The 17,776-nt window shown below is 43.7% G+C and overlaps 1 protein-coding gene across 4 annotated transcripts in view; it reads right to left on the bottom strand.

Moving 5' to 3' along the window:
• Positions 1-1,987: 1,987 nt before the first annotated feature.
• The window catches only part of LOC133002336 (ral guanine nucleotide dissociation stimulator-like), a 40,100-nt gene continuing 24,311 nt past the window's right edge, over positions 1,988-17,776 (bottom strand). For 3 of the 4 annotated variants that reach the window (XM_061072130.1, XM_061072129.1, XM_061072127.1), the window contains exons 2-18: positions 13,042-13,346; positions 12,383-12,457; positions 11,347-11,540; positions 10,864-10,988; positions 10,179-10,394; positions 9,951-10,054; positions 9,766-9,850; positions 8,118-8,195; positions 7,757-7,843; positions 7,644-7,676; positions 7,413-7,534; positions 6,920-7,015; positions 6,614-6,818; positions 6,372-6,446; positions 5,571-5,837; positions 5,016-5,130; positions 1,988-4,875 (exon numbers count right to left, since the gene is read on the bottom strand). In XM_061072130.1, coding sequence (XP_060928113.1) covers positions 4,700-4,875; positions 5,016-5,130; positions 5,571-5,837; positions 6,372-6,446; positions 6,614-6,818; positions 6,920-7,015; positions 7,413-7,534; positions 7,644-7,676; positions 7,757-7,843; positions 8,118-8,195; positions 9,766-9,850; positions 9,951-10,054; positions 10,179-10,394; positions 10,864-10,988; positions 11,347-11,540; positions 12,383-12,457; positions 13,042-13,346 — 2,358 coding nt within the window. In that variant the 3' untranslated portion in view covers positions 1,988-4,699. The remainder of the gene's footprint in view (positions 4,876-5,015; positions 5,131-5,570; positions 5,838-6,371; positions 6,447-6,613; positions 6,819-6,919; positions 7,016-7,412; positions 7,535-7,643; positions 7,677-7,756; positions 7,844-8,117; positions 8,196-9,765; positions 9,851-9,950; positions 10,055-10,178; positions 10,395-10,863; positions 10,989-11,346; positions 11,541-12,382; positions 12,458-13,041; positions 13,347-17,776) is intronic. The other variant, XM_061072128.1, reaches the window with a different exon arrangement.

Genomic DNA, 17,776 nt, shown 5'->3' with positions numbered 1-17,776 from the left:
TCAGCGGAAAGTTTTTGTTCCAAACAAACAGGCCGGAAAAAACGATCTGATGCTGAGTCCAAGTTATGTTGGAGAAACTTTAGGCCCGATTTCCCCATTATTATTATCTCCATTGTTTCCAGTGACAATTAAAACGACGTCAGCGAGCTACACTGTGTCACATGGTCACATGGTTCTTCATCACCACACACAGAGTTTTGTTGCCCCAAATATTCGCTGGCACGGACCAATTATGAGACAATGCCCCCCCCCCATCTCTGCTGTGTACGAAAGGGAAACTGAAAGACTCTTTTGTGTGTTTTTTTATTATTTGCTTTTGTCTTTGCCGTCATTCTGAAAGTCTTTAGAGAAATGTTGTGTCCCTCTTCAGTCGCTTTGGGTCTCTTTGTGTATTTTTAACACTTGAACACACAGAGACCTACTAACCCCCCCAACCTGTAAAGCCTAATTCATTTGATCTGTTTTCATTTTCAAAATTATGTGACATTCCTCTATTTCTATATGTAAATGCTATATAAATCAAGTTTAGTATTATTGTTATTACTAAAAGACCAAATATGGGTTTATCTGCCACTGGAAAGAGTCCCTGACAAATTATTACTTTCCTCTGATTCCCATTATGTCCAGTTGTTTAGAAAAAGAGCGACTGAATGGAGATGCATTTGTGCTGAGACACATTTTTTTGGAATTTGTCTGGTTGAGTAATCAGTAAATCACTGTTTCAACTCATCGTGTAAAAAAAGTACGAATTCTCTCCGATAATCTATAGTCAGAGGAGGAGCTCTTAAAAACCAGACTGCAAATGTCTTAATACATCCAGAGGGAAATAATCGTCTCTTCACTCTTCATGAATGTTGGTGTTGGAAGATAAAGTGTTTTTTCTTTTGAAAAAGGTTTTTTTTATCCCTGAAACATCCACCAAAAGAAGCAAAACTGTCTCTGCTGTTAAATGTCGAGCACCAGTTAGAGGAAATGTGCAACATTCTAGAAGTTTACAGTTCTGATTAAATCTTTCCGATGAAGCCCGACACCATCGATCCCTTACGTTCACATTTCTTTTTCTGTTTCAGTCGTCAGCTGCAGCGTTTGTCTGGAATAAAACCGGCTTCATGGATGAAAACGGCGCCAACATGAAGGATTCATGAATGTGACGGCTTCACCTTCAGCTCCTGACAAACATCTGTGCTTCACGTGTTCCTGGACGTCTCTAAACCAAACGTGATCCGTCTACATTGTTCATAGTGTTCAAAACCTTTTCTTAGTTTTTCCAGCGAGAAAAAAAGCAACAACAGTAAACATTCAAACTTGTTTTTTTTTGTTCCACTGTGAAAGGCAGAAAACTCGTGAGTTAAATCCACCTCCTCTCTCTCTCTCTCTCCTTGTTATTTTTGGCACATGAAGAGTCAAGCCTGTCACTAGGTTCACCACGACACCGTTACCGGGAGAATGAGATGGAGTTTTTAGTTCACAGTGCTCGACATGACGGAGTGAAAGGGTCGAAGGTCACAGTGTTCAACAGCGAAGGGTTTCACGCCACAGTGGCACCAACGACATCCACGACAGAGAAGCTCCTCCTGCCGCCGCTCACCAACATATTGCTTCCTCAGGTTTTTTTTGGGGTGCTTCATTCGTTTGATGAATTATAAACTTCATGAAGGCGAAACAATAAAAAAACTAAAGAAAGAAAAGGCAGAATGTGGCAACGGTGGAATCCAGGTAGAGTTGAGTGTTTTGTCTGTGTTGCTGTGGTATGAAAAAATCACCGGGAGAAATCCAACCTTTGTTTTAGTTTTTCTTGTGTGAACCCACTTTCCCTTAATTAGTAATTTCCAACATTTCCCAGAAGTCTGTGAGATGTGATTTAATATGAATTAACATGATTATCATGGAGTTGGAGTCTAATTCCAAACATGAAGTCACATGGTTCCATCTCATATCTATTATATTAAATCTCAGTTACTTTTCAATCCAAGAAGAAGTGAGTGACGTCTTTGAAATTCTTCTTTATTTCAACAAACTTTCATCAAGGAGACGATCCTGGTTCAATTCGAGTTTTACTTAAATTTTGTATAACTTCTTCCGTTTATCCTTCATCTCTCATAATAATTTAGATTTCTCTTTGTTTCCCTCGGCAACGTGAAAAGTGCTCAATGAATAAACATGATTATTACATTATCATTATAAAACCGACAAAGTTCTCACCCAGTATGTTTGTGCGGAGCTGAACAGCCAATAAGAGGAGCTGGGGTTTATTTAATCATATTAAAAACCAGATCTTTTCCTAAATGACTGTTGTGAGCGAGCAGATAAAATCCAGAAAAAAAGTCCCAACAACAACGATCCATGAGAATGAAACGTATCTGAATCTGAATGGAAAGCACATCCCAGATGATTTCTTTAAACAGTGCTTAGATGTTTTCAGGTTGGATTTTTCCTTTAAGAGAAGCAGCTTGAGAGCAGCACAGAGACAATGAGGGAGTTTGTTCCCTCGTGTGCGGTTTGGAAGCATCGTCATCGTTAATCTCGGCTCGGACACAAAGTCTCCATCAAAACTCAACCATCTAAAGAGCTTCTCTGCATTTTTGACTCATTTTACAGTCACGATTCATCAAAATCCAATCTTTTCCTCACCGGCTGAGAGTCGGAGCCCAGAGAGGAGAGACTCCCCCGTCATCACCATACGTTAACCACAGCGACACGCGGTGAAACCTCCTGCAGGATAAATCAGCAGGACGTGTCGGGAGCTTCTGAAACACACAGGCCTGTCATGGCACATTTAGAAAGTGGTTAAGATTGAATATGAAGGACGAGCCGCCATGTTGGAAGAGCTACAACAATATTATCTGATTGAGGATCCTGGTTGACTTGATGTTTTTATTCATTCTGTAATAACTATCTTGCGTATTCAAAAGTTTGTCTTGTGCAGTAGATGATGATGTTACAGCTCAGGTTTGATTCACCTCGACCGGCCTGCACTGCCGCTAACACTCAAATCATTCAACAAGTATTTTTAATGGTTGTCTGGAAATGGTTTGGATCATTTTTCAAGCAAAAACACACAATTATCATTACTTTATTTATTTTATGCAATATTATATTTATTATGACTAAGACTTTAAGGTAATGAAACAGAATCTTCAGTTTTTTTCTGACATAAAAAGTTATATTAAAACTATGAGATTGTAAATCAAAATATTAACATTCTGACTTTGTCTCATATTGTAGATTTTTTTTGTCTTTTGTCGTACAAAACACAAAGAAACAGAAAAGTAGAAAATCCTCACAACTGTTATCCAATGAATTTTTGAAGCTTTACTTGAAAAATGACAAATACTCAAAAGATATTGTTAAATGGATTTAGATCAATTTCCTGACTGTGTGTTTGAGAGAAATTTCTTCCAACATGGCGGCCGGCGTCAGGAAGCAGAGGAAGCAGCGACCTCTTCAGAAAGATGATCAGAAGCACCAGAGCAAGATGCAATAAAACAAAATGTACAAAGCCAAATCCAAATAGTGTTGATATTGTGTGAATGAGTCTATAAACAAAATCTCATGGTCCACTTGAAAAGAAGATACTGCACAGTCGGTGTTAATGGATATTTACACTTTGTGTACGTTTAGTTGTTTTCAGCTCGTTTGCTCTTCTCTCAGAATCGCTTCCCTTCTCACTGTAGTGGTTACGATTCATTAAAAACAAACACAGAAACATGGGATTCATGGCTGTTGCCCACTGGGCTGCACTTTGACACTGTCTACGTCTCCACCTGTCGTTTCTTTGTTTTTGTAACATGGCAGCGTTCAGAGGTTAAGAGCTCAGGTTCCCCCTCGTCAGTGTCGCTGGTGTGGAAATCCGGACGTGAGTCCCGGAGTCCGAGGGACAAACGTTCAGTGTTGCGGTCCCAGAATCACTGTCCACATCAGGGACTGGGAGGGGGGGACGGGGGGACGGGACGGTAAAGGCGGCGGTACACTCATGATAAAAGGTCCCTGAAAAAATAGAAACACATTCGAACACCCAGCGGAAACACACATCTGCGTTTAGCCGCTGTGGCTTCGTTTTGTTCATTTATGTACACTCCACGCCAGGAGGGGGCGCACTTGACGACCGTGGAGGAAAACACGGGGTAAAGGCTGTCGAGGGATTAAAAAGTGTTTAAGTGAAGGTGCAAAAAAATCCTCTCGAGGGAGGAAAAAAAATCTTAAGAGCTGACCAGGTGATGTTCAAATGTAAACAAATGTAAACAGAAATGAATGAAATGAATCTGCTTTTCCACGAGCCGACGCAAACCAGAGCCCTGGGCGGGGGGGCGGACAAGTTGAGCCACCGAGCGGCAGCACACGACTCCAACGCAGCTGTTTGTTTTCACACAAACGTCAGAAACAGCTTGTGCGTGGGCGTGTCCTGCGTGGGTGTGTCCTGCGAGCGACGTCGCTCACTTCAAATCCTCGGAGCGTCCCGATGCCGCGGCGGCCGTCACCGAGAGCGAAGGCGTTTCCTCTGCGTCCTGCTCATCCGCAGAAAGGCGGCGTGGTCGTTTTCTCCTCGGTGATCTCAAGTCTTTGTCCAAACCGAAAACTCAGATACTTCGGGCTGGTTTCCCTCCGGCAGACGCGAAACACAAATGTTTCCTCTGAGGAGCGGCGAGCAGAGAGGGTTCGGGGGGGTGAGGGAGGGAGACAGAAAGCTGCGCCCGTCGCCTCAGAAGATCCCCTTCGCGATTTTCAGTCCCTTCTGCTTCATGCGCGGCAGCGTCGAACTGGCCACGTTCTTGGCTCGCACCGGCCGAGCCAAGCCGCGCTTCTTCAGCACAAAGTCGTAGTTGGCAGTGGAGTTCATGGCGTAGAAAACGTTGGCGTTGTCCGGGATCCGCAGCTCTACAGAACCAGAGGAGAGAGAAAGAGAGAAAACACAGAGCCCATTAAAACAAATACTCAAGCAATGACCATGAGAATAAAGAACCAGCTCGACCCTGAGAGACGCGGCTCTGTGATGAGAAGTGAAACGCTTTGTCTACCTTTGTCCTCAGAGATCTTCTGCATCAGCTCGTAGTCCTCGGACTTCTCCCGCTCCAGGTTGTGTTTGATCATCGCCTTCCTGATGACGGCCGGAGTCTTGTCTTGACTCGTGACCTGAATCCAAACGACATCAGTGGGTTCGACAGACGTTCAAACTACATCTGTTCCTCCACATTTCAATATTATCATCTAGATTAGAAATACTGTGGAAAACAAAAAGCACTCAAATTCTAAATCTGGCTTCCATGAAAACTAAATCTCACATAAAGTATACCTTATGTGTCCTGACGTTTTTATCTGTTGTTTGCGTTTAGCAAAGTCAACAATGTCCCTTTGAATCACAGTTTTTTGCTTTTCCTGATATTTCCTGGATTTAAGGTTCCCATAAGGGATGGAAGAACATCAAATACTGCAAATGTTTTAATGTGTTAGTGAAACACAGTGAGAAAAAATGGAAAATTTACAGAAGACTCTTCAAAGAGATAATGATTTTGTTACTGACACACACACACACACACACACACACACACAACAGCATGAACGTGTCTCCTCACCAGGATGCTCTTGTACAAGTTGCCGTTCTCCACGTCCAGACTGACCCTGATGATGCAGCAGTCGTCCACCTGCTGGTTGTACAGCGGCAGCGACAGCGTGGAGTAGTTGGACACGGCCGACACCGAGCGCTTGTGTGAGCGGTTCGCCGACAGCGGCGTTGACGAGGAGACAGAGGAGGAGGAGGCGCTGCTGGAGCCGGAGGCCGAGCCGGAGCTGGAGCCCATCCCGGACGTTTCCAGAGACGACAGAGACGTACACTCCCAGAACTGAGCGGGGGGGATAAAGCATTACAGTGCATTGTGGTTATTTAATACATATTACAACAAAAACATCAGGCTATACACAGCATGTGTGTAACAGAGTCTGCATCACAAACTGAGGCCGAGTTTGAAAAATCCAGGGAGGGTCGATTTAAGAAACAAATTGCATGATGGTTGATGTAGTCAGGATTTCTTCAAACTTTAAAATATAAGAAAACTGTGAAAGATTCACATTCAAAATATCTAAATATGACAGAAACACAATAATAATGTTTGTCAGTTAACTAATTGTTTAATGGACTGATCCTTTTAACAACACCCACACTAATACCACGAAGATTTCTGCTATATAACATTTTGCATTGTTAGCTTATTAGCGTTAAAATTGACATTTTGACCAGCAGGTGGCACTGCACAGGATTAACTCTCCAGGGACCATGAGCATCTCTGCAGAACTTCATGCCGAACCATCCAACAGTTGTAGATAGTTGAGAAAAAGATGATAAAAGTGCAAATAGTGCAGATTTAAGTTTAAGTTACCGTTGACGTAGTTTCTGCTGCTGGAGCTTCTCTCCCCAGAGCGGAGACGGTGAGTTTCACCGAAGGAGTCGACGTCTAAAAAAACAAAACAGAAATCATCAACAAACAGCAACAAACAGCATCAGCTGATTTATCTCCACGCTCGTGTTTATCTGGCTTATAGGAAATTAAAAAACAAGTTCGGTTTGCTGGTGTTAAATATAAAAACACACAAACTTTACTGCAGCTTCCTTTTCGCTCACCTTCCTCTCGTGTCCCTCAGGGGAGTCGGACAAGAAGCTGGGGTTCACGTCCTCCAGGTCCGAGCCACTGGAGCTGACGGAGGTGACGCTGAGCGCATCGCCGCTGTCCCCCCCGCCTCCCTGGTACGGTCTGTAGTGCGACTGGTCGAAGGACTTGGAGTGAGAGCCTGCGGCGCCGCTGCAGCCGGCCTCGGTCAGCTGACGACTGGAGAGGAGATGAGAACAGGAGGAAGAGTCATATTGTTATTTCCAGATTTTTGTGTCACAATGTTCTGTGCGTCCCTTCTGAGCGGCGGCGTCACTTACTCGCTCCAGCGCTTCATGATTCCTCCGTTCTTCTTGGCCCTGAGCGTGTTGCTGGCCGACTCCGACAGAGGCTCGATCTCACAGGACAGGTTGTAGCTGCAGGAACAGGAAGTCAGGACGGAGGATGGGTTCATTTGACGTCATATTAAGGATAAAAAGGAGTCATTGCCTTGCAGACGGTTTGTTATTACACTGTATGCATTGTTTTCTATCTTTCATATTTCCTCATGTTTACATTTGTAATACTCTAACTGATCTTTTCATTTTTTATTATCTCCTTTGCTGCAAATGTCCCCATTTTGAATTGTTTTACGTTTTATTTTTGACCCTGAATGAATTTGATCCATTTTGACGTCACCATCACCCTTTTGAAAAAGTAACGTCTTTCATCTTTGACACAAATCAGTGTTGAGAATTCAGTTTGGGGCCCAAGGAGGGACTGACCCTTCACTGCCCCCCCCCCCCCAGCACAGTGTGAAGCGGACTGACTGACCTCTCGGCCTCGCTGAGCTTCTCCACGCATGCGAACCACTCTCTGAAGTGGCTGTCCTGAGTGAAGCTGTAGTTGTTGGAGGCCAACTGAAGCAGCTTGATCTGAGCGATCACCTCGAACTCCTGCAGACAAAGAGCAGGGATTAGGATTTAGGAACATCATTTCTCACAGTGTAAATAGCTCTACTGGGTTTGTTAGGTCATTAAACCCAAATGAGAAGGTTTACTTTACCTTTCTTCTCTTCTCAAAGTTAATGAGACCACCCTGGAAAAGAGACAAAAACATGAGCAAGTGATAGAAACAAGTTATGTCGGCGTCAGCTTGTTGCCAGGCAGGAGTCTGACCTCAGTGTAGTCCTTCATGGCAGTGTCCATCATCACCAGGTCGGTCAGGAAGGTCCCCAGGTACGGAATGGTCCCCTGCATCACCCCCTGTTCACAGAGACACAGTCAGAGCAGGTGAAAACTAAAAATACTTAAACGTAATGAATACACATGATATACAACAGTCAACTGATAAATTCACTCTTCAATTTTTGGAGGAAATAAGTTCAACCAGACAAATGTCATGTTTTTGCATGATTTAAACAAAGTGCAGGGACTTTGCTTGCCACCAGGTGACGCTGTTGGTACAAAGGTTCAGGTGATTGATGGACAGAGTTTTTATTTGTGTTAAATGGAACCTGTTTGTCTCCAGCGGACTCACCAGGTCTCTCTGCTGCTGGTGTCTCCTCTGAGCTCGCTTGGGGTTGATCTCCAACGTTGCAAACTTAGAAGTGCCCTCCTAGAAAAACACAGAATCTTGTATAAAAGTTTCCCTGTAATTCACCTACAAGGCTTCATAACCTGCCAACATAGACCACAACGTCACCAGTCCTATTGTTACACTTCCTAAATTATTTTCATAGCAATAGAGGTGAAGAAAAAACGTTAAATCAAACATCTGTTTCATTTTCAGGTGTGTGAAGTATTTTGTGTTATTTCAAAGCACGAACACGAACAAACGTTTCCGTGTTTCAACGCCGACTCGTCTTCACAACACTTTCGCTTTGTTGCTTAAGTTCAGGAGGAGAAAAAACAGTGGAGAAAATCCCCCTGTGAGCATTTCCAGGCACATTCCTCAGAACCACGTCAGAGCGGCCTCCTGCCCCCCCGAGCAGCTCCAGCTGACTGAGTCACCAGCGCCTGGGCCGAGCAGATAGAGCCAGAGACACAGGAGGTTTCACAGATCTCTGCTGTTATCTACACCTGCACCCGAAAGGTTCCCTCCCTGTGACGTCAGCAGGGATTCCCTCAGAGGAACCCCCCCCCCCCCCCCCCGGCCGTTACATCAGCCAATGTCTCAGCTTAATAAATAAGTGATTATACATTCACCATCTTCTGTCGTCACCTGGACAACATTCAGGGAAGGAAAACGTCAACTGTTTCCAGTCGTTATAAAAGATATTCGAGATATTGTTTAATAGGGAACAAGTAAAAAAAACATCAAATCATTTATCTTATATCCAACTTCTGAGATATTGTATTAAATAACCCCCCCAACAAAAGCACTATTTCCTCATTTGTTTGCTTAAAACTTCAGGGAGCATCTGGTGATAGGAAATGATTGAGCCATTTAATATATTTTTCTATATCTTCATAAGGAACCAGTGGCTTCACTACCTTTTGGTTGTGATAAGACTTTTCTTTTCCATTGGGGGATAATCAGGCTCCACATTTTCCCACAGACGCTGTTTTCAGACATGAACTCCAGAGAAGAAGTTTGCAGTGTATGGAGCATGTAGATTGTAGACCAAATTGTAGACAGACTCAATCAACTGGAGCTAGAAAAACACTCGGGAGGCGTCAACACCTCTTTGCATTGAGCTCACGCATAAATCCCAATAATGATGACAGCAATCTGTCGGCTGCTCGCCGCCAAGCCAGGACATCATGAGCGATATGTGGACGCTGGGAACCAGAGCGACGCTGGGCACACAGCGTTCTGCCTGCAGGACGTTTCTCTGGATGTTCCTCTGCAGCTGGTGTGAGACTCACACAAGGAAGAGCGCTAATGGGACGGGTCACTGAGCCGCTGCCATCTGCTCAGGAGTTATATAACTCGTTCAGATTGATTTATTGGTTTTATTATATAACATCCGGTAAGGTTTGGCCTCTCTGGTCATTTTTTCTTTTTGTGACACTCATCTACTGTATCTTACCATGTAATCCTTATTCAGGGTAACAGAGAACGTTTGGAGGTTGCTTAAGATAAGAATAATGTTATTCTTTCCACATGAGCACGGCCGTGAGGGGCCTCATTCACGACCCCTCGAGATGTTTCAACACTTCTGGGTGGAGAAGCTGAGACTCACCTTCACCAGCAGCTCCCGACTGAGGGAGTAGTTGTTGTCGTCTGAGAAGATCTCCGACAGCTCGCGGAAGGTGCGGAAGCTTTCTCTGTGGACCAAGAACATAAAAGTTTGCACAAAGATAGAAAAGATTGTTGTGTTTCTTTGAAGCAACAGGACTTTTACAGAGGAGAGACTGAAAAACCTACCGCGACACTTCCTCCCAGGTCCTCTTCAGGCGGTGGATGGCGTTGCACTGCAGGGCGGAGAGGATGGCACGCAGCGACGAGAAGTTCTTCAGGATCCGACATTCCTGAACATCAGGAACCATCAAAACAAACTGGGTTTAGATTTCACGCCTTTGCCTCGCGACTGTTTTTTTGTCATTTCCATCTCGTTAAAATCATTTTTGAAGTACGCAGTCGGCGGCTGCTCACCCGAGCCACGTCGATCCACCGCTCCAGCAGCCGCGCTCTCTGGTTGGGCTTCAGCGTCGGGTTGCTCAGGCAGGTGGTGATGACGCAGTTAGTGACGGAGTTGAACTGGGCCACGGTGGCTCTGATGGTGGGAGCCAGGTGCTCCTTCCCCTTCTTATCCCGCTGAGACCAGATGCCGCCCAGACAGTGGTAGGGCACCACCTTCTTAAACAGATCCTGATGGGAAATATTCATGAAACACAATGAGAATAATCAGTATTTTGTTTATTTTACAGACAAGTTCCACAGGGAAAAGGAAAGTTTTTGGAAATGGTCAACTGTGATGTGAGAGGTTAATGGGATAAAACACACTAAAGCACCCGATTTTTATGACAAGAAAATCTGTTTTTTTTAAATCTGGTGCCATCAGTTTATTTTCCTGTAAAACTGAAACAATTGTTTGAATTGTCAAAAAGTCAAATAAATAATTGTATTTTGAGGAGTGGGAGTAAACAGGGGCAGAACAAAATCTATTAATAAAGTTATATCGAATTACACAAACCTACTTTTTACATTGTGAACGTTTTCAACTTTAATATATAACTCAAGCATTCTATAAACCGCTCAAACAAATCAAATACCTCCTTTTGCTGCAGTGGATTAATGAGATAACTGTTTGTATTGATAAATCAAATGGAAGTCTCACCGCGTCCATTAACGTGAACTGCTCTGCGACCATGATGGGGTCGAACGACAGGAAACTGAAAGCAGGGATCTCGTCCTCGAAGCCGCTCTCTTCCTGCGTGGCGAACGGGCAGCCGATGTGATCCCCTGATGAGAGGACAAAAACAAATCTTTTTTCATGACGCCGTCTCAACCTGAGCTCAACCTCAACACGGCTCCTGCTCTTCTTCTCTTTCACCACGTCATCCTTTCTCTGACCTCGGCGTTTGTTTCCCTCTCTGCGCTCAGTCTCATGTCAGCTGAAGGGAACTGTCAACATGTTCTTATCACTGGTACAACCCAGCTGTTGTTTAATATGTGTTGGAGCATGTGAACTGACACTGTGTCTACAGCTACACTACGTGTGCAGTTGCTGTCCTTGATTTTGCACTTTTCTCAAAGTGATAAATCAAATGTAGCTTTTGTTTCCCTGCCCTGGCGTCCCTGTCCTCTCCTGCCCTCGTACCATCAGCGTCAGGCTCACACTGCTGTCGCCGGTGGAAGTGGGCCACCAGGTTGCGGCCGCGGCGCTCCAGGTCCGAGCCGGCGAAGTGGTGGTGAAGGTAGGACAGCAGCTGGTGCAGGCAGTCGTAGTTGGGAGGAGTCCAGAAGTCCTCGGAGTACTGGTCCAGCCAAGCGCCCAGGATGGACGAGACCGTGCTGCAGCAAACAGACGCAAAGTTAGAACCACAGGAACTTAAAGGTGTAATTATGGAAATTAGTTAAATAAATATGGAAAATAAATCTTAGGCAAATGTCTAGTTGAATTTTAAGTGTTGTTGTCACTGCTTAATAAATTCCTTGAGAGAGGAAAGCTAAATTTATTTTGACGATGCTAGAATCCTTAATAACACAAGGTTCAAATAGAGGCTTTTTAAAAATCACATAGATTTATATATTGAGTATAAAAGTACAATATGGCCCACGATTGTATCCAAAGACATTTAGCTCTACGACAAATAGGAGAAATGTTAATTCAAGAAGAAACTGAATTCAGTGAGTCTAACCACTCATTTATGTCAGTAAATCAAACTACGTGAAACAACACTGGCATGTATATGGAAAGATAAACACATTTTTAATGGTAATCACTAGAGAAGTTCAAGGTAATTAAATATATTACTCCACTGTCTTCACACACAAATACAGCTGAACCGTACTAAACTATTAAAGAAATGAAAGAACATTATTAAAGGAACATCATGTACCGATGCTTACAAAGCTTCTTTCCTGTTTCAGTAGAACCGAAACGGATTTCCTCCCTGGGATTCACGACATTTTTATCAGTTCACAAACTGCGTTTTATCAAACTCAAGCAGATGAGGGCCTGACAGGTGTCTCTCGGAAAGACAAATAACCCGCTGCAACTTTAAACTGTGCTGATATCCCTTTAACCTGCGGCGGGGGGGGGCGAGGGAGAGGAGGGGGACCGGGCTCGGCGCTGTGAATGTTCGTGCTGATTAATGTTGGCAGCTCGACACCGAAGGTCGCGGCACACTTACTTTCTCAGCTCTGTGCAGTCGTCCTGGGAGACTCTGTGTGCTGTGGCTGCAGGCACGTTCTGGAGCTTGGCATACCTGCGGAAAAAGAAACACAAGATATCGTGAGGAAATAAAATAAATAAAAATAAAGAACCTGTGTTCAGACTCACTTACACATGCATATAGATACAGACAAACCCACTTTAACCTAAGGGTTTGGGGATTTGCAATTCCTGCTTCCCTCATCTTGAAAGAAAACATCTTTCTTACTGTTTGATACTAATCTCATTTGAGAGTCATGTGTCGTTTATTACCCCCGACAAGGAAGTCATGTTTTTATCTGTCTGTCTGTCTGCCTGTCTTACTGCCCAGCTTCCATGAAAGGATGTGGAAGCGTGTGGCGTGACTCGAGGAAGAACCCATTCAATTTCGGAGCTGATGGAATAAACGGGCAGATCCAGGAAGTGTGACTCACTGTCTGTAACATGGTGATATCAAGCATTAGCCTTGGTGGAGGTGTGCACTCTCACAGCTTACTGCTAGTTTAATTTAATTTAGATTCAATTAGGATTTATGGGAAGTTTCCCCCAGTGTATTTATATTCTATTCATTCCTGTGCTCGCTCTGTTTATCTCATATAACATGTATTCATCCAGGTGAGAGGTCAGCCATCTCTTTACCTGTTGAGCAGGAGATCCAGCACCTGCTTGGTGGAGGCAAAGGAGCGGTAGGTGCAGAGGAAGATGGTGACGTAGGTGGAGTCTTTGCCCCTGAACGCCGACACCATGTACTCCACCAGCCTCTCCAGTGTGCCGGCCTTGATGGTGCGCACCTTGCAGGTCTCGTAGAGGCTCAGGGCGGAGTCCGTGTCCACGCCCAGCCATCGCTGCCCCTTGCTGGCCGACTGGTGAAGCTGCACCTTCCTCAGCGTGATGGTGAAGATGGCGTCGTCCTCGGCCTCCTCACCGATCTCCTGCGTCGAGCTCTAAGAGACACAGAGGGGACAGACAGTGAGACATTCTATTCTATATTCTACATAAATAAGTGCAAATGGTTGGAAACAAAGGATTCGATTTTCTCCTGTTGAAAATGTCTCTTTAAATATCCGTGTGGAGCTGATTACAGGGAGTTGAAGACTGAGAGGAGATGTTAGGTTACTGTACAGAACGTAAAGTTAAACATCTCTTTTTGGGGAAAAACCCTCTAATTAAGACCTTGCTCTCTTTCCTTTGCTCTGACTGAGTCATCCTTTTTTGAAACATGCACATAGCAATAATAGCTTGTTGCTAAACAGAGCTTACTGGATAAACTGCCACTACAATGCAGGCTGCAGCCTGTTTGTACCCAAACGTTGAATCAACACAAGCTTGTTGCCTGAGTGGGAGCGCTGTCGGCTGCCGGGTGTCACCATCACTGAAGTCTGTCGTCGTTTTCTCTTGAATGTTGCGAAACAAAGATGCAGAAAACCACGAAGCACCAACGTGATGATGATGGAGCAGAATATAAGTCCCAGTGATGATGCACGTTCACTTTCAGCGTTTGTGCATTTCATTTTAAGGACATGAGACACCAGCAATACCGAGCGTGACTTCGGTCTGTTTGCAATATAAACAGAGACCCACAATGATCTGTTCTAGTGAAGAAAGAAGCAGCAATATTCTCTTCAAAACACTGTGATACTGCTTTTGTAACCAGTATTACATGAAAACATAAAGAATATTATTTCCTGAAATAGGAAAATCTATTTGTGTGTGAAAGAACCTGAATAAAACTGGTCACAGCGTCAATGCAGACAGGGAGAAACGGATTCAAATTAATTTCTGATGTTTTCATTATTTGAACTGCGGAAAAAAACCAAAATAAAAGTGTTCTCCTTGTATTTCTAATAATTCCTAAATAAAGAGCCTCTCTCTCTGCTAATATTAAAGTTTAGTAATAACCTGCCTGCTCTCAGTTCATCTCATTCAAGTTTGATTCAAACATTTCATGCAACTCAGCAGCGTCGTGAATAACTTGCTCTGTGACACAGGAAGAAAAAGTTCATCACACCACAGCATGTGCTTCCAATCAGCAGTTTGTGTCACTGCAGGGAAATAGACCGTGACACTGAGCGCTGAAGCCGCCCAGGATATCGGCCGTAAATAGCCGAGCTACAGCGGCGTGAATCATGGGGCGAGTGCAGGCCTTGGCGGAGGAATGGCATGTAATCTGGCGTGCCACAGTCATCTGTCACGGCCCCTTGTTGTGTGTCCTGGGAGCGTTAGTCATCAGAGTCAGTTTCAAAGGCTCAGTGTGCATCGGGATCTGCTCGCTTACTTTAGGTCTACCAGGTTGTGTCCGTGTTACCGTGGAAACAAGCTGTGACCAGGCAGTGGATGTGGGAAAACCAGCGTGATGAGAAGTAACAGTATCTGCAGCAGCTGCTCGTGTTGTTGTGTTTAAGTTTTATGATCAGAAAGGGAAAAGACATGAAGTGAAACCTGAGAGAGGCTCATTCAAGAGAAAAAAGAATTGAGGCCACAAGGTTCACGATCATATTTCTAAAGAGCTGGGAACACAAATATTGAACAGAACAAAATCTAATAATAACGTCATATCAAATCGCAAAAACCTATTTTTAACATTGTGAACGTTTTGAACTTTAATATATATCACTCAAGCAAATCAAATACCTCTTTCTGCTGCTGTGGATTAATGAGAATAACTGTTTGTATTGATGAACAAACTAACAAACTAATACTCACTAAAAGGTTTTGGAGGGAAACTCAAATGAATCTTTTGCAAATCTAATAACGTGCTTCTCTCCCCAAACACTGATGGTTTCTTGATGTATAATCCAAACATTAGTTCTCCAATAAAACAGGATAAATGTATTTACTTCACATTTCTGCTTTCTGCATTTCAGTCACAGGAGATGATGTGATATCGGACAGATTCAGACCTAGATAATAATAACTGTTTTCCTTTTGTATCAAACAGCAAAAAAGTTCATTTGCCTTAAGTGACTTTTGAATTGTGACTATTTGGCATGCTCACATCTCGATGATGATGCTGAAGTGATATATTAAGGAGCCCTACTTCATAATGACATAATCATCATCTACAGCATTAGTAAATAGCATCACAATCTAAGACGAGCCTAAAAACAAAGACTGAGACGCTGTGGAGTTGTGAGACTCTTTCCCCGATTAAAGAAAAACTGACTTTTCCACAGGGATCAGATCAATGACAACTCAGCTCGTACAGAACCTGAGCTCCAGCCGGGATCCTGACCCAGTGTGTGTTACAGAGAGAGAGGGAAAGTGTGGCAGATAAATGGGGAGAGAGAGAGAGAGAGAGAGAGAGAGAGAGAGAGAGAGAGAGTAGACAAACCCCTGGACTGTTGTAAATCATGCACAGTTAAATGGCTGAGGCACAGCTGCAGCAGGAGAGCTGCTTATCAGCCAAACCACAGAGGCCTCGACGCTGCTATCACTTCAACAAAAAACACACAAAAAAAGCTCAAGGGCAGAACCTCGCTCCATCCGCAGAGTCAATTCTCACCATAATGCCTCCATTCATCCCTGCTCCAGTGAGGATGAGCGTTGCCATGATAACCACACTCCTCTTGCTACTTCAACAAAACAGTGACCGGAGGGTTCGGTGTCACCTCATGACGACGGGAACAGGTAAACAAACCAAGCAGAAAAAGCCTCTAACGCTAAAACACTCAAATATCAAAAGTGGCCATGAGGAGGAACAAGTGAGGACACAAGGTAAAGACCTAACTTTTGCTTTTTAACCAGGCAGGAAGTAGCTGGATGTGTTTTCTAACCAGGAATCTGACATGAGACCACTTCAGTAAGAGGGAAGATGAGCTGTAGCTTCAGATGCCGCTGACAGGTTGAACTTTAATACGACAGCTGCTGTAGAGAGGGACTTTTTCTCAATGTCAGTTTGGGCAACCACCTGATTTACATAAAGACTCTGAAGGGGCATGATGCCCCTCTCGGGACGTTTTGTTCAAACTACTCAGATGATTAGAAAAAGGGCAGAAGCTGCAGTCAACAGCCTCCCGGACACGTCCTGGTTCAAATAAGCTTCAGCAAACACATAAAATCAATAAGGAATTTTATGGAAATTCCACTGAGATCTTGACAGGAACCTAACCCCCACTGTTTCCTTTTTAATTTAGGTTAGGATCACATTCCTTCATCCTGACTCAGCGACCAGATCTGTACCATACTGGTTACAAACAGACAGGAAGTGGCTCCACAGTAATTCAGCAGCTCAAAATATGTCCCAACACTTGAAATATACTAGAATATGAGTCAGTAGAGCTCAACAGTCGCTTAAACTCAAATCAAGCTGCACCAAATTTTACAAGTTCGTAAATGTCAGTATTTTCTTCATAAATATCTCTACATTATTACTTGAGAAATTCACAAAAGCTGCTTTTGGTCATGGACTGAACACTGGATTTTCCAGAGGTTTGGGGTTAGAGATAATTCTATAGTTGCTCTGGGGATTTTCCAGAAGTTTTCCGTCCAGCTTCCTAGAAAATACAGCAGGAAAAATGTTGTCCTGCTGACAAATAGACAAACTGCACTGAAACATCCAAATCCCTAAAGTGGATGTATAAAAAACAGCTCATTCAACACTGATGCACTTGTTAAATTGAGGCGTTTGACCCCCAAGCCTAAAACTCCACTGTTACTTTCTCTGTGCTCACATGAACTTAACCATGAGGCCGATGCTGTTCAAAGACCCATGTGACCGTTGAACAGCATCGCAGACTTTTACACCAGTGGTTTGCTTTTATTCACCGGCTGCTCTCCTGCACAAATCTGTCAACGTCTCGTCGGAGAAACATTGTTTGCACTGAAAATGCAACTATGTCCTTTACGCAGATGTATTGGACGTTTTATTCTATTACTTCAATCAATGACAAAATCACTTTTCAATATAAAGATGATTTAACTGCATCCCTAGACTGCTAATAAAGATTGACAACATGACAGCTCCCCCATAAGAGAATCCAAATCCTTTAGAACACCCCCTGGTGGCTGACTGCAGTAATGGTCTTAAACTCCACCTCCTCCACGTTAGCGAATGGAACATTGGGCCGAATTAAAAAAAAATGTCAAATAGGTTAAGATGGCAGCGTTTGTGTTTCGGGATATTTTGGCTTAATTTATGGACAGTGTAAGGAAGCAGAGACACGTCGTTCATATTTATTTACAATCTGTGATATCACCCAGTGGCCCCTCCTCCTGAATCCCGCAGCATCAGATAAACACTCACTGCATGAACTTTATTGTGCCCGTGCAGAACTAACGTATTTAACTCTGCAGTTAATAATCTGTTCAGTCTTTCTCTGCTCGCTGTGTGAGTTTTTGAATAAAATCAGAAAGCAGGGTCATCAGAAATGTCTGG

Source organism: Limanda limanda, chromosome 5 (genome assembly GCF_963576545.1).
Source record: "Limanda limanda chromosome 5, fLimLim1.1, whole genome shotgun sequence".
NCBI classification, from domain to species: domain Eukaryota; kingdom Metazoa; phylum Chordata; class Actinopteri; order Pleuronectiformes; family Pleuronectidae; genus Limanda; species Limanda limanda.
This window is presented reverse-complemented; position numbering and strand designations above follow the sequence as displayed.